Source organism: Ochotona curzoniae, unplaced genomic scaffold (assembly GCF_017591425.1).
Source record: "Ochotona curzoniae isolate NIBS_2020 unplaced genomic scaffold, NIBS_Ocur_1.0 contig_4645, whole genome shotgun sequence".
Lineage (NCBI taxonomy): Eukaryota > Metazoa > Chordata > Mammalia > Lagomorpha > Ochotonidae > Ochotona > Ochotona curzoniae.
The window spans coordinates 1,188,145-1,203,466 of NW_024466353.1; the positions used below are offsets into that span (position 1 = coordinate 1,188,145).

Genomic DNA, 15,322 nt, shown 5'->3' on the forward strand with positions numbered 1-15,322 from the left:
AATTCTAAAACACCTTCTATTTATGTCTCACCTACACGCTTTACCAAAACTGTGTTTACATTCTCAAAGAGTATTTGGCCAAATTAGGAGGTACGAAGGAGGAGTTTTACGTTCTCCCTGCCTCATACAGCTGATGAGGAAACAGTAACAACTTGTGTTTGCCAGTGTAAGCCAGAAGAACCAACTGTCGTGGTCTGGCCAACTTCAAACGGTAAAATAACCCAGGCAAACCAGGCATAGGCAATGGACAGGCTTTTGCAACAATTCAAACGTCTCTCTTGGAAAGACATGTTTGGCCCAGTGACAGATTTTTCCCCAAATACCTAGAGGTCCATACCCCCTGACATGTGTGGAGGGGCCAGGGTCAGGCAGTGCACACACGTGCGAACTATCGTCAAGACAATCCATGTGTCTAACACTGCAAGACTGTAAGTAGGATTCCACCTACACACTGAGGAATGTGTCACAGCGCAGACATCATGGAAACACCACACAAACCTAGGCAGTGGAGCCCACTGCACACCAAGGGGAAGAGAAGGGGAGATGGCATTCCTCATGGGACCACGATAAACATAGCAACAGAAAATCAAATTAAGCATGAGAGAAAGTGATGTTGAGAGACACACAGTGATGAGGCTGTTGTCTGTGTGACCCACGTCACTGCTCTATGGCAAACTTTTTGCACACATGAGTAAAAGGAGAATACTCTAAAATAACGGTAAAAGCTTAAGTAAACACATCAGTTGACAACACAGTCATCTGCTGTCATTCCCAGTATTACACATTGTACATGTCGCTACACCAATAGTGTTGTTGGTGTGTCCGTATTAATGTCAACACAACCATGTGAGGAGTGCATTGTTCTGTGATTTTAACACAAGTGCAATGTCACTACGTGACAGAAAATTTTAGCTCCATTGTAAGTTTATGGGACTTCCCTGGTAGACGACATCCACTATTTACTGATGTGGTCTTAGGGTTTCACTGTACTTTAAGGTGGGATCATATAATGGTACATTCTCTCTTCTCTGGAGCAATAAAATACTTTAATCAGAAAATAACAACATCAAACACTGGTCCTACAACATAAAAACAAAGCTAAATTCAATGAATGTTCACTACAGACAAATTCTTTTGGGCTCCCATAACCTTTTTTTAATCTTTGCTTTTTCTTTAAAAAAAAAAATAAATAAAAGCCTAATAGTGGGGCTGGCAACAAGATACAACAGGCTGAGCCACCACTTACGATGCTGGCCGCCCAGATGCAAGCAGCAGTTACAGCCTTAACTGCTCTGTCTTATGCAACCCCCTGAGAAGGCACTAGAAGACGGCCCACGCTTTGGGGCCCTTGACACTTACAGGACAGACCAGATGACACTCCTAGCTGTGTGTTTTGGTCTGCCCAGCCCCAGCCATTGTGCTCAACCAGGGAATAGGACATACACACCTCTCTCACTTGCAAATAAATAAACCTTGAGTTTATAATTCCTTTTTTGTTTGTTTTTTTTCTTGTTGTTTGGTTTTTTTTACAAAAAGTTTATAATATTGACTTTTTTCCAGATATCCATGCCATGTCTGTCACATAAACAAACACTGGAAAGTCAAAACTTTCAGCTTAGGGGCCTGGCGCGATGGCATAGTGGTTAAAGTCCTCGTCTTGAACGCACCAGGATCCCATGTGGGTGCCAATTCTAATCCCAGCAGCCTCGCTTCCCATCCAGCTCTCTGCTTGTGGCCTGGGAAAGCAGTCAAGGACAGCCCGAAGCCTTGGGGCCCTTCACCCAAGTGGGAGACCCGGAAGAAGCTCCTGGCTCCTGGCTTTGGATTGGCTCAACTCCAGCTGTTGCAGCCACTTGGAGAGTGAACCATCAGATGGAAGATCTTCCTCTCTGTCTCTCCTCCTCTCTGTATATCCACTTTTCTAATAAAAATAAATAAATCTTTAAAAAAAAACTTTCAGCTTAAACATCTTTTTCACGTTTCCTTTTTGCTCACTATCGGCTTTATTTCTAAAACAGAACGCAAACTTTCAACAGCATATTGCAGGGTTAATGAGATGGCACGGGGCAGTGGGCATGCTGAAGACATCTGGCTTGCTTTAATCAAGCCTATTTCCAACTGCCAAAAAACAGCCTTATTTCTTACACATAAAGATACAAGGTTTATGATAATACCCAAAAAAAGTTACTTTCTTGCTTCAAATGTCTAAGATTCAGGGAAGATGTTACAGTATTTATGCCAGCCCATGTAAAGGCCACTCCTATGCAGTCAGCATCTGAGGAAGACCAGCCCAGAATTCGGGGACCAGTCCAGAACACCAATCTCATCTCACCAGTCCTTTTTGTTGTTGTTGTTCCCCCTGACCTAAAGAAGAGCTGTGCTTTAGAGCAAATCAGCAGCTGCATGGCTGTGTCAGCAGCCAGAAGCTCTGAAAATAGATGTGGGGAGGTGAATAATAATGGAATATCAATGAAGGTCTCAGTCAGATCTTCCTAGCGAAGAGAAAGAGGTCTCTGCACTACGGTACCTTCCAGCAAACATGGTCTCCGCCTGTGCCGCAATCTCCTCTATGTCAGGAACAATAGCTGCAAAGACAAAAGGTAGGAATCCATTCTTCCTCTTGACTCAATCAAGGGGATCAACAGTCACATGCCTATTAGCTGACCAGAGAAGGTGCCTTGGCTTCAGTTCTTTATGCCACCCAAAGACAACCAGCAGTCAACAAAGACCACAGAGTTGCATGTAAATCATGTTTTCCACTAATACATTGTCATGGTCAGAGATGCATTTAAAAGGTTCAAGAATATCGCTTGTAAAGACACCTCTTTCCGAGCTGTAGATAACATATCATATCTGTCATATTTATAACTCAAATGAAGGATGACATACAAAAAGAGACTTGTCTGAAGAATCAACATGCTCAGTGAGCCTTGTCACTACACAATGTTTCTAGACAAGTAGCTCACTTGGTTTGCCCGAGTCCACCCCTTCTGCTCGGAGGAAGGCCTGATGACTTGGGGACATATGCTCTACTGACGTGAAGAGACTTCTATTGAGGTAATGCGCCTGAGTGACACACAGGCCACGCATCTCCCATCTCGAAAGCACAGGAAGGAAAACAGGGCAGAACACGGAAGGAGAGCAGAGACTCTCCCAGCTGGCATCCCTGGCACACCCGAACGCAGTGCAGGAGAAGGCTCTACGGCCTTTCCAGGGGTGCCCCTGGCCCTTTCCGGTGGCCCCTACCCACAGGCAGAGGGGAGGTTTCCAGCAGCCTGGTTCCTGGAAGCCAATGACTATTACGTTACTGTCAATTCAACTGCCAGAGAGATTTTTTGGTTCCACCACATTGTGCCGGGAAGCACCCTTTGCAGTTCTACACTCCTGGGAAGCAGACAACACTGGCAGAACATGCCAGAAAGGACTTATCGCATCGGCGAGGCAGGCTCCTCCTGCAGAGACAAGATGCTGCCTTTGGGATGCCCCTGCCAACTCAGACACAGGCAGTGGCACCTGTAGCCTGGTACCCGTGTAACTGCACACGTGTGAGCCCCAAATCACTCCTGACAAGCTGATTGACAAGCAAAGGATAGTTCTAGCCCTGTCGCAGTGGTTGGAAGGAGGATTTTTCTGCCTGTAAAAATCCCATCCTCAGACAAAGAATTCAGGTCTACTTCATCAATAACGTGGAGTTTCCGGTCTGGCAGGATTGACTTGACACATCCAGAAAAATGATGTTCTTGTATTTCCTCCTTTTCCTGAAGTTCTTTCTATAGTCACAGTCATTTTTAACCATTTTTGTGCTCTGTTACTGCTACACTCCCCCACACACAGAGGTGCGATGGCTTTGTTCTCACGCTTTGCTAACGTGGAAATGCAAATACACTTCTAGTCTGTAGCCATGCAAAGGAAAAGAAGCACAAAACAAAATTCAAAAGCACATCCAGGCCTCTGAGGACCACACCATCATCATTCCCGAGCCTGCGGGCGGCGGCCCAACAAGCAGCTGTCCCTGCGGATGGCTGCATTCACACTGCAAATCCAAGCTCAGAAATCCCTCCGACTCTTTCCTGCCCAGCTCAGACTCCACCGTCGGAGACCTCAGCAGGCATTCCCCTTCCACAATTTCCACATCCGTCAGCAAGTCACTGAGGCCCAGTGGCCCTGCTTTCCTCATTTGGAGCGTAGCACAGTAACTGGCTGGGATGCCAGGTACAGCCATGCTGCTGCCGGCTACACCACCTCTTATCTCATTGAGCTGTGACAACAACGAAGGCCAAGGTGCTCACAGAACCCAGCAACAAACACGAAGCACCTCCTGCCACGGCAGTGAGAAGGCTCCCGGTCAGCTCTGTTGCACAGGGTGTCTATGACAGCTGACGGCAACACAAGCAGTCCTCAAAAAGTTCATGGCAAACACGGCCTAGGTAAAACCTGTGTGTGGATCTCAAAGTTCGTGCAACAAAATCATCTTTTCTCCCATTTCCCATGAACTCTTTCAGGTTTCCTTGGATGATTCTGTTTCAAAAAGCATGAGAGGCAGAAAGGGCGGATCAAGTCACCTGAGGGCAGTAGTGTCTCCGGAGAGCCCGAGGCGGCCGTCTCTGCATTCTCACTGCTCTCGCCAAACTCCTTCTTGTAGATGGACAGCATGTAGGAGATCCTGTAGTCCAGTCTGACGCTCAGGATGAACTACGAGAGACATAAAGCCAACAAGACAACCTTCTCATCATCCCAGAGTTCATCCAGGTGGCTCAGCTCAGCACACGCCATGCACCACGGCTATCACAGGAACTCCCAACACTTCAACAACCTACATCTTGTCCATCTGAAGAACAAGACGCATTTCTAACAGCCAATGTCACTTTCTGGAAACACAAGAGAATCTGTGACTGGCAGGGTGCTAAGTGGGCTCATGAGGCCCACAGTTCAGGGGACTGAACTTCAAGTGCTTTTTAAGGGTCATGAACACAGTGTTGGGAAATCTGCTAATATTTCTCAGGATTCAGCCTTTGGAATTCCTACAGCAACTGTGCAATACTTTCTGATTATAAATCTAATTACTTGAAGTAAAAAATATACAAACCCTTTCCAGGACTGCTAAATCACTTCTGGTAGATTAGTCTATATTAAAACTATGATGCAGGACTTAGCAATCTACTTATAGAATCCAAAGAAGATTCCAAAATGCCAGGCTCCTTGGAATAAGCTACAACTGAGACACATAAAACTGTGCTTACCTTTAAAAATGACAAGAATTTAGACCCAGCACAATGGCCTAATGGCTACATCCTCACCTTGCATCCACTGGGATTCCATAGGGCATCAAGTTCCAGATGCTCCACTTCCATCCAGCTCCCTGCCTGTGGCTTGAGAAAGCACTGGAGGATGGTCCAAAGCATTGGTATCCTGCACCCATGTATGAGACTGGAGAAAGATCCTGACTTTGAATGGGATCAGCTCTGGCCATCGCGGCCACTTGGGGAGTGAACCAGTGTACAGAAGATCTTTCTCCCTCTGTCTCCTTCTCTGTAAGTCTGCCTTTCCAATAAAAATAAACAAATCTTTCTTAAAAGTACTAAGAATTTACAGCTACAGTAATGCAAAGCTTATTAACTAAGTCAGTGGGTATGAAATCATTTCTCTCCCTTAAATTCACAGAGCTTGGTATCAGACTGGGTTAACTAAAAAAGTTGGCTCTTTCAAAACAAAAGCACAGAGACAGTCACTGACTCAAAATATGGGAAGCAAACATTATTTCATTTATAATTAACTTTATATAGACAAATAGTTATCTGTCCAACTCAAAAAAAATATAATAACAGCTAGAAATCAATTGCTAACTTTGCTTGTTCCAAAATCTTTCTCAAACCAAGGTAAATTTCACAATCAGCACTAAATGAAGAAACACATGCATGGCAGTCTGTTCCCTCAACCTCAAAGCACAATGCAACTTGGAGATACTATCATAAGTTTATCCAATGGGAATGTACAGGTGCAATTAATATGCAAAACACCTGTGTGAGATTTCTTCCCAGGCTTTTAAGAAAATAAAAGCCAGTGTACCGCCTTTCAGAAATATTTACAGCACTTGAAAGAGGTGCCCAAGTCGGTAACCTGTCCCTTGGTCATGTTGTGGCATGGCACAACCCACCTGTAGAATCTCAATGATCTTTAGCTTGGTGTCCATCACAGTCACGTCCTCGTGCTCACCCGGGCTCGCCTGCTTGCTGGGATGGATGCTGGGCTGGACGTCGGGTATGCTCACTGGGAAGATGGAGCCCCTGCTGAGCACCATCTGCGTCATCATCTCTCCCACCCCGTGGATCGTCCGCATGACGTTGTTTCCTGGCATGAGAAGAGGCCTCCGGTCAACACACGCAACCCCTGAGATGCACAGCTGGTCACAGCCGCAGCAGAATCAGGGCGGGATGAGCAGCAAGCATAGAGAAGAAGAGCAGCAGTGTGGCTCTGGATCAAGTGATGCTAGGGCAGGTGACTTTCAGGACACCAGAGTTTAGAAAAGGAAGTTGGCCTTTCAGAGACGATGCTTTCAAAGCAGATTCAGATGTTAGTGTCTGTAAAACCTAAATTCGGCCCTTCTGCAACAGAGCAAGTCCTATCAACATAATACCAATAGCCCTAAAGTTTGCACCAGTGAAAAGGAATTTCATTTCTATGATAGAGTGGATTGTGAAAGAGGCTATGAATATTACATGAAAACACACAGTTCCTGAATTTTTCTTGTGTTCTTGTCCTATACTCAAGCAAGGACTTTCCAGCTTTCCTGTAGTAACACTTATTAAATGAGCTTCCTAAGATATTATGGCAACCTTGTTCTATGAAAATGCACCAATTCCCACTGGCAAAGAAGCAATGCATTGGCCAGTCCATGTGCCATTCATTCCTTCAGGAAATCTGAACAGAAATCCACCGAAAGTCATTCTGGAGGAGTGGATGCTGTGGCACGGGGGGGTTACGCTGCCACTTGAGATGCTAACCTTCCATGTCAGACTGTCAGTTCAAGTCCAACTACCCCTGCTTCCAGTCCAGCGTCCTGGCTAACGAACATTCTAGGTGGCAGCTCAAGTCCTCAAGTCCCTGCCATCCATGGGAGAAACCCAGATGGACTTCCTGGCTCCTGGCTTCGGCCTGACCCAGCCCTGACTATTTGCGGACATTCGGAGAGTGTACTACTAGGTGAAAAGATTCCTCTCTTTCCCTAAAAAATAAATAAATAAATAAATCTTTAATGGAAAGCAAGCATTCCATTTGAGGTCATCACGAAAACAAGCTAGTGACAAACATAACTTTCTCCACTGAAAGGTCACTCTCCTCTCCAAGTTGTCTTCTGAGTTGGCCTTCTCATCCATGTGCCCACCCAAAAGACCACATGATTCTGGCCTGTTGGGTACCAGAAAGCCAATGAAAGAAGAGTGGATGAATCACCTGGCAGGGAGCCTGGCAATAATAAATAAATAAATAAATAAATAAATAAGGTGAGGCAGGTGGAGATAAAGGTGAAGGCATTTTTATTGCCTTGGACACTGCTCCCTACACTGGTGGACGTACCAGCTGATACTGCCACCACTTACATGCTGCACACTGTTTCTTAATCGTAAGTTCCTACAACAAAGCAACAAAGGACTCAAGAGAACTGCTGTCTCCTTCCTCTCCCATGCAGTGGCCTTGGCTTCGTGGGTGTTCGAGGGGTTTGCCCTAAGCAAAAGCCTAAGAATCTGGCCAAGATTCTTCCTTCCCCCAAGTGTGTCAAGGCGTAAACTCAGAGAAATGGGAATGAAAATATGGCGGGGGTAGGATGGAACATTCAGCTCTAAGAACAGCTCTGAACAGAAATGGTGGACTCCCTACAGGACCGGCAGGGAAGACAAAGAAAAGAGAAGGTGATTAAAAAACAACCCAGAGAATCTGGGGGAACCCAGGCCACAAAAGCCACCAAACCACAGGGGACCCAGCAGGGACTGCACAAGGTGACGGAAGGTCTTTGCAAATTCATCAACATATCCACAGACAACAGTGCATGGGAAAGAAGGGAGTGTCCCAATTACACTTTTTAGAGTATTCAAAAAGCAAACATTTGGCTACAATGCCAAAATCTAGGTACTCTCAAAAGTTCACTTTTCCATAGGTAAGTCAAGTGCCTTTTATTGTATTGTTTCTTGCATAACAAAGGAAAAAAACACCTAAACGCAATCTCTAAGTTTGGACAAAGCTGGAGTGAAAAGGACCGTGATGCCCCCTCTTTTCTATCAGAAACAGTCCAAGGCCAAATGTTTGCATTGCCTGTGGTTCTTGAACAGTCACTGCAATTGAAAAAAAAAAAGGAAAGGGAAAAAATTTCCAAACACCACTCCACCTCACTCCCTGCCACCCATTGTCAGATACACAGATGGAGGGAGACCCCGCTGCTGCTGGCAATGGCTTTCAGTCGTCAATGTTCGACCAGCACATTTATGTGAGTCTTCATTCAATGCTCTTGGGTGAGTTTCTGAGATGTTTTCTCACCACTAACACAGAACAGGCCCCTTTGCTATTCTCACCCTGGATTCACACAGACATTCTTGGCACCCACAGTGTCTGCATCTTATTTAGATTTGCATGGAAAATAATCATTTAATTCAAATGACTATTACAAAGAAAGTTAGCCTAGACATTTCTTTCCCTAAATATAGATCCTGTCATCAAGACATTAAAAGACAGGCCAGAATCACATTAATATACAACACATGTTGTCGATGCAACGGGAAGGTTCATTCCAGTGGTACCACATCCTTAGATGCCTGAGGCATGGGGCAGCCACCAAACTCTCCTGACATTTCCATGTATGGCCAACTCAGAGGTCTCAAATTAGAAGATGCTATATTTTCTGGATTTGTTTAGTGGTAATGAGAAGCATTTAAATTGTCAACTATCGCAGCTCAGAAAGTGTAAGTCAAATACTACATAGATCACAGACATGCCCAACTTAAGTCTTCATTTTTTTCCACAGGATCATTTTTCATTCTAGACTGTTAAGTCAATACTACAAAGAAGAAATCTTACTACCTCTCTTCTCGGCCTTAATTATTTAATGTTGATGAAAAAGTATTCAGGCAACACACTACTGTTTTCTACTATCAGTTCTCTAGACAACTCAGTTCCAGGAACACAGCTTTGCTAAGGCTTTCATATGAACAGAGTGGCCACACTTTGAATTTATCTACAAAGCACATTGAGATAACTGGGAAAAAGTGGGGAGTCGTCTCAGGTAAGTCAAGAGTAAGAAGGAAGGAACTACACATACAGAAAAGCAGATGAACTTACCAGGTTCTTTCCTAACATAATTGCATAGATATAGTCACCAATCCTCCCTCTTGTTAAAACACAAAATAATAGGCATATGTAATACTAAATGCAGACTGGGAAAAGCTTCAGAATATATGACTTTGCTTCTTTGATTGTTCCAGTGGGCTCAAGTGTGTTAACAATTAAACAGAGTGAGGAGCAATGGTGAATTCACATAATGTGAAAGCCATCCTGATCAAATGCTAATGTTCTTATTCAAAAGTTATTTCATCATTTCATTGCAGCAATCGTTGTCGGGTTCAACAGCCATCACGGTCATTTACAGATAGGAGAAGTAACAGAGCCTTATCCGAAATTTACCTTAAATCCTTTGGTTTTTTGTTGTTTTTGTCTTAAAGTCTTCTCAGCCCATTTTCACTAACAGAAATACTTTTCTCTCATGAACATAATACAAATAATTATTTGAATATTCTTGTTTAGATTTTAGATAAAATTTCTAAAATGTGCTCAACATTCTGAGAGATGACAGATCTGACTAGATGACTTCTATGTAACTGTTCACAGCAATTTAATTGTTCTATGACTACCAAAGTCAGCTCAATGTTTTATATTAATACAAGCCAAAAACTAAATAATTCAAAGACCATGCTTATTTTCCCTGAAACATATTCTAATAGTTGGATGTGAATAAGTGCATCTGCTGTTAGAATAAATTATGGGAAGCACAATGATGGAAACCTGGAAGCCATGACCCAGGAAGTCTTCCCCACACCCCTCCCAGTTCAGTAGCTCCTTAGCAGCCTGTGCTTGTAGAAAACACCCACACGTTGTGGAACTAGAGCAATTTTCTACTGAGTTATTCTCTGGAACAGTGCTTCCTCCCAGTGACTACTGGTTTTTTGTTTGTGTTTGTTTGAAAGCCACAGCAACATAAAGAGAGGGGGGACACAGACAGAGATCTGCCATCCTCTGGTTCACTTCCCCCAAATGGCTGCAACTGCCAAGATGGCCAGGCTGAAGCAAAACGCCGCGAACTCCATCCTGGTTTCACCTATGGATGGCAGGAGTCCAAGTGCTTGGGCTATCCCCCTATGCACAGCAGCAGGGAGCTGGATCAGAGGCAGAGCAGCCAGTCCTCCAACACGGGATGCTAGCAAGACGAGCAGCAGCTTAACCAGAACACCAACCCAGGATTCAGTACGTTAAGAGATTTTCCACACACAGAAAAGAGCAAAATCATTAACATGAGAAAAAAGCCTTAATGGAGGTAGTGACACTAGCAGAGTTACAGGTTGTAAGGTACCCCTAGAATAAATAGAAAATCAAGATGTAACACCCAGAGAAGACAGGAAGACAACCAGCACCCACTTTCTAGATTACAGCACAGCATTCTGAAGAAGCAGATAACTACATCATTCCAGGTTTTACTACACATGCCGAGTCTGCAAAGAATTTGCCATACCTCTTCCTGTAAGTGTCTTGCCCAAAGAATCGCCGCCTAGCTTGCTCCTTTTACTCCTTTCAGATATGAAATGCCAGGTCTCCTCTGTGGGCAGCCCTCTTCCATGGACCCTTGCTAAAGGACAGCCATAACTCATAATTCATGCACCTACTTCATGTATCAGTTTTGACATAATCACTGTCACCTCATACTATATGATTATGTATTTATTGCATTCCCTCTCTCCAACAGCAACAAGAAGCATAAATTCCATGAAGACAGTGATTCCATCTTTTTTTCTACTATATTCTAACATTGTGAATGGTTCCTGATACACAATAGTCATTTTAATATAGGTTTACTAACTTAGTCATGAAAAATAAAGTGTATTTATTTTTCATCAAACTCTTAACGATGAGAATGGTCTTTTATGATAAGCTTTGTCTAAAATGTGAATATTAGAGTCTTTAAAATATTTTGGACCTGTATATTGTTATGAAGTATCTCACACACATTCATCCATGAGGAGCAAGCTCTGAAAGCAAACTCATGTCTCACTTATTTAACTACGGGAGTGTGCTCTGAGAAGCCCATCCTGAGGCAATTCCATTACTGTGTAAACATCTTAGACGTGTGCTTACACAAACATAGATGCAGCCAGCAGTACACCTTGGTCAGATGGCATACATCATCACTTAGGCAATCACCAGTGACCGACATGGCATAGGCCTGTATGTGCAAGATACAGAGGCAGCTCATTGGTACCAGGGCAACTTCAAGAAACAACAGCAGCCATGTCTTGACTCATACCGTGAATACCCTTGAATATCAATTTAAGGAGCTCACTTATTACTCCCCAGCAAAAGATGAGTGCTAAGAAAAGAGGCAGAACATGTCATTCTCACGGATGCTCCTGTTGGAATATAAAGCAAGTCAAAAGCAGTCAGGAAGAGCACGCAGACACCAACTGCACGAAATGGAAGACAGACATTCAGCTTTAAGAGACATTTAGACGGCAAAATTGTTCACTTTCTTTCTGCCAAAACCATCTGGACATTTGTGACATTAAAGAGATAGGCTATACAAAAACTGTCAAATAAAACATTAGCTTGCTATAGATACACTGATTTTCAAGTCCCACCTGTAGGTGCTTGGCAGAACCTGGCCAAAAGATTTGTGGACTTTCTGCAGCCCACAAGCTGGACGCACTGCTTCCCTAAAACAATAAAGGCAGTCCAAGCTAAATCAAAACTTCTGAAAATGTACTAAAGCTTATTATCTTATCCTGAACTTTTTTTCTGGGAGAGTCAGTGACATGAGTCAGTTCCCCACAAGCCACTGACTGCAGGTTACCCTGCACGTAGCACTCCCAGCAGCTGGGGCATAGCCTGCCATCTTTGGAAAGAAATGTGGGCAGGCACACCACTAACGTCTTTGGAAAACAGTGTGGGTCAAGATTAAGATCCCCTGGGAGGCTGTGATTGGGACTATAGGTCTTCCATGTCTCTTCTTGAATCTGTTCTTCAGACGCTGAGAGATTTCTATGATTTCATCTGCTGTGTGCTGTGCTGATGGCACTTCTGGTTGAATGTGTAATATTGCTTGCATGCCTTCACTTCCCTTTTCTCTTTAAGATTTAGTAATGTGGAAGTGCACAATTTCTTTGATGTGGAGGCTCACAGCAGGAGGAGCAGCTGCCTCAGGATGGATGTACCTCGTGCCCTCCTCCACTCCCACTTCTGAGTTGGGTGATTTTTAGATGAGACCTCTGATGTTGCAACAAGTTAAGATGTAAGAAGAATGTTTGGATGAAATGGGTGTATCTTGCATGTAAAAAGGACATGAATTTGGGGAAACCAGGAGCAGAGTACCACAGTCTATTTCCAAGTCCCCAAAAACTCTGTGGTTGACATCCTCATTCTCAGAATGATGATGGTTTTAAGAAAGCGGGACCTCTGGGGGGACAATTACACCGTAGGGCTGGGACCCTCCTGACTGACACCAGCTGCTGGGGTGCAGTGATGCACAGAGCAAGGGAAGGATCTGAATGTCCTAAGAACATGCCCATGGACACAAGAGAAAAGGCCAAGCCTGTCACTGAGGGTGGGACTCACAAGGGATCCTATTCCTTCTTTAAAAAAAAAAAAAAAAGCATTCGTGACAGCCTAGTGGCTTAATGCTCGCCTTGCACGTTTCAGACTCTCACATGGGCACTGTTACCTGTTCCAACCGCTCCACTTCCCACCCAGCTCCATGCCTGTGGGCCTGGAAAGCAGTCAAGGATGGGTCAAAGCCTTGCGACCCTGCAGCCATGTGGAGATCCAAAAGAAGTTCTTGGTTCCTGGCTTTGGATCAGCTCAGCTCCGGCCGTTGCGGCCGCTTGGGGAGTTAACTATCAGATGGATGATCTTTCCATCTCTCCTTCGCTCTGCAATAGCTTGCCTTTCCAATAAAAATAAGATAAATGTTTAAAATATAAAGGAAGAGGTACTTCAAAAACCTTGTGGAAACACAGAATTAAAAAGCTTGTTTTGGTTCGAAAGAGTACAAAATGAATACACTTTTTTTTCAAAATACGTATTTTCCGTGAACTTTTTGAAAACTTCTCAAAAATTAAAAATTGGACGCAAACCAACCTGGGTCAATGGCCCTACACTAACCACTCTCGGGCCCAGATGGTTGTGACACCTACTCTTGCAATTCAGAGTTGACACCCACCATGTTGCTCCCGAGAAGACCGCAGAATTGGAGTTCCCGCTTGTCTCCCGCTGTTTAAATGACTCTCTGTCGAAATAAAATACACCCATCCTTTTGTTAAAAAGAACAGTGACCCTGATGACTGGCAGTATAAATCTTTGTGTCGCAATGTCCTTTGGCAAGGCTAAAAAGCAACTGTATAATTTTAAAAATGAAATGTTTGCAAAGAATATAGAAAATCTGCCTCTTTTCAGCTGATGTGTGCACTTGCTTTTAACTTCTATACATGACAAAGAAGAGCACCGCTTGACATAATCCTTCTACCCCAAAGATCAATTACACTGAATGGTGCCTGTGCATTTCAAATCACAGGGCGCAAATGATAGGTATTAGGCAAAGCAAATTGACTCAACAACATAGCCTGCTGGGAGTGAATACATTTGTTTGAAAACATTATTTCTTTTCCTAAGCGAGTACACACATACACAGCTACAGAAGGCTAAGGGATTGATAGCTGGTGATTACAATGTTCCAGTTGGCTCCAGCACAGGCCAGAGAGCAGAGCCAGCTCCCTGTGGGTCCCTGTGAGAGCTCCTCCATCATTTTCTGAATGGACCACCTTGAGGGCACAGGAATAGAAGCTGCCTCTGAGCCTAGCAATTTCTGCTGAGCTGAGCATGCTAATAAGAAGCCACTGGGAAGCTGGGAATAAGACTCAGACCCCAACCAGCTCTAGGACGAAAACAACTAATGGGGAAGTGTAAGTGGGTCTGGCCTGAAGCACAGACCAGAACAGGAAACCTGCTGAAATTGTTCCCTTCCAGGCCAGCCATCCCTGCCGCCTCTGCCTTGAATGCCGATCTTGGATATCCAACCCTCCAGGATTTCCCAGGGGGAAAAAAAGAAATGAAAGCTCTGTGTGCACACCCTGCTGAAGACCGCAGGCCTGTTGGGCCTCCAGGATCCAAGAGCCTGAGCATTCTGAACATGATGGCTTCCCCAGTGCCCCCCCGGGGGTCTCCCCAGCATTCCTCTGCCAGTCCAGCCCCAGCAGTGCTGAAGGGAACCGGAGAGCACTAAATGAGACAGCGACAAAGGGCCTCCCCTTCTCTGGCAAGCCATGTTCCAGACATATCAGGAGTCTAGAAAACCGGACCATTTACTCAAAGAAACCAGTTTATGTAGCAATAATATTTATAAAATTAGTTTTTTCTGCTTTTATTTTTTTTTCTGTCTTCCAACTGAAATTAAATTTTCATTAAGATAGGGAAACGCAGTCCAAACCAATCACTTGAAGGCCAACAAGCCAAACCATGTTTTAGAATTCCAAAAACCCATTCTTTGCCAACACAGTATTTTCTTCATCAAGGACTCCAATTATTATTGCAATGCTTCTTCCTTGCCCTTGTCTGTTCATCATTATTACCAAACATCACTACCATTCTCTTCACTGTTCTGCCGTATGTTATCATGTCTTAATATATTTTAATACAAATCTAGCCCCCCCTTGAAGCCTTATGACTGTATTTCTAAAAATAAAGTCTAACATTTTATTCTTTACATTTCCAGAGTTCAAATGACTTTCACGTCAACTCTTTCATTTCTTTTAGTCTGTTTCTGAACCTAGCTAGTAAATTTGTGATTCCAGCTTCCTTTAATAGCACTTTCTAATGAAGATAATTGAAGCAACTTTTGTTTCACAGTTGCTTCTCAGAATGCATTTTCCAATAGCTGAAATGTTTTGATCACCCCACTTTGTTCAGCCTTAGAGCAGTCTGCTGTAAACTCAGACCGCTACCATCTCTGCATCCCCTAGATCTCCAGATGCAGAGCTCCCTCTCCTGTCAGAGTTGGGAAGTGCAGTTCTGTCCAGTTTGG

The 15,322-nt window shown here is 44.0% G+C and overlaps 1 protein-coding gene across 4 annotated transcripts in view; it reads right to left on the reverse strand.

Annotated features, from left to right (window-relative positions):
• ITPR2 (inositol 1,4,5-trisphosphate receptor type 2) overlaps window positions 1-15,322 on the reverse strand; it is a 400,740-nt gene that overhangs the window by 248,729 nt on the left and 136,689 nt on the right. For 2 of the 4 annotated variants that reach the window (XM_040987442.1, XM_040987439.1), the window contains exons 22-25: window positions 13,466-13,531; window positions 6,155-6,348; window positions 4,563-4,692; window positions 2,528-2,585 (exon numbers count right to left, since the gene is read on the reverse strand). In XM_040987442.1, coding sequence (XP_040843376.1) covers window positions 2,528-2,585; window positions 4,563-4,692; window positions 6,155-6,348; window positions 13,466-13,531 — 448 coding nt within the window. The remainder of the gene's footprint in view (window positions 1-2,527; window positions 2,586-4,562; window positions 4,693-6,154; window positions 6,349-13,465; window positions 13,532-15,322) is intronic. The other 2 variants (XM_040987441.1, XM_040987440.1) reach the window with 1 other exon arrangement.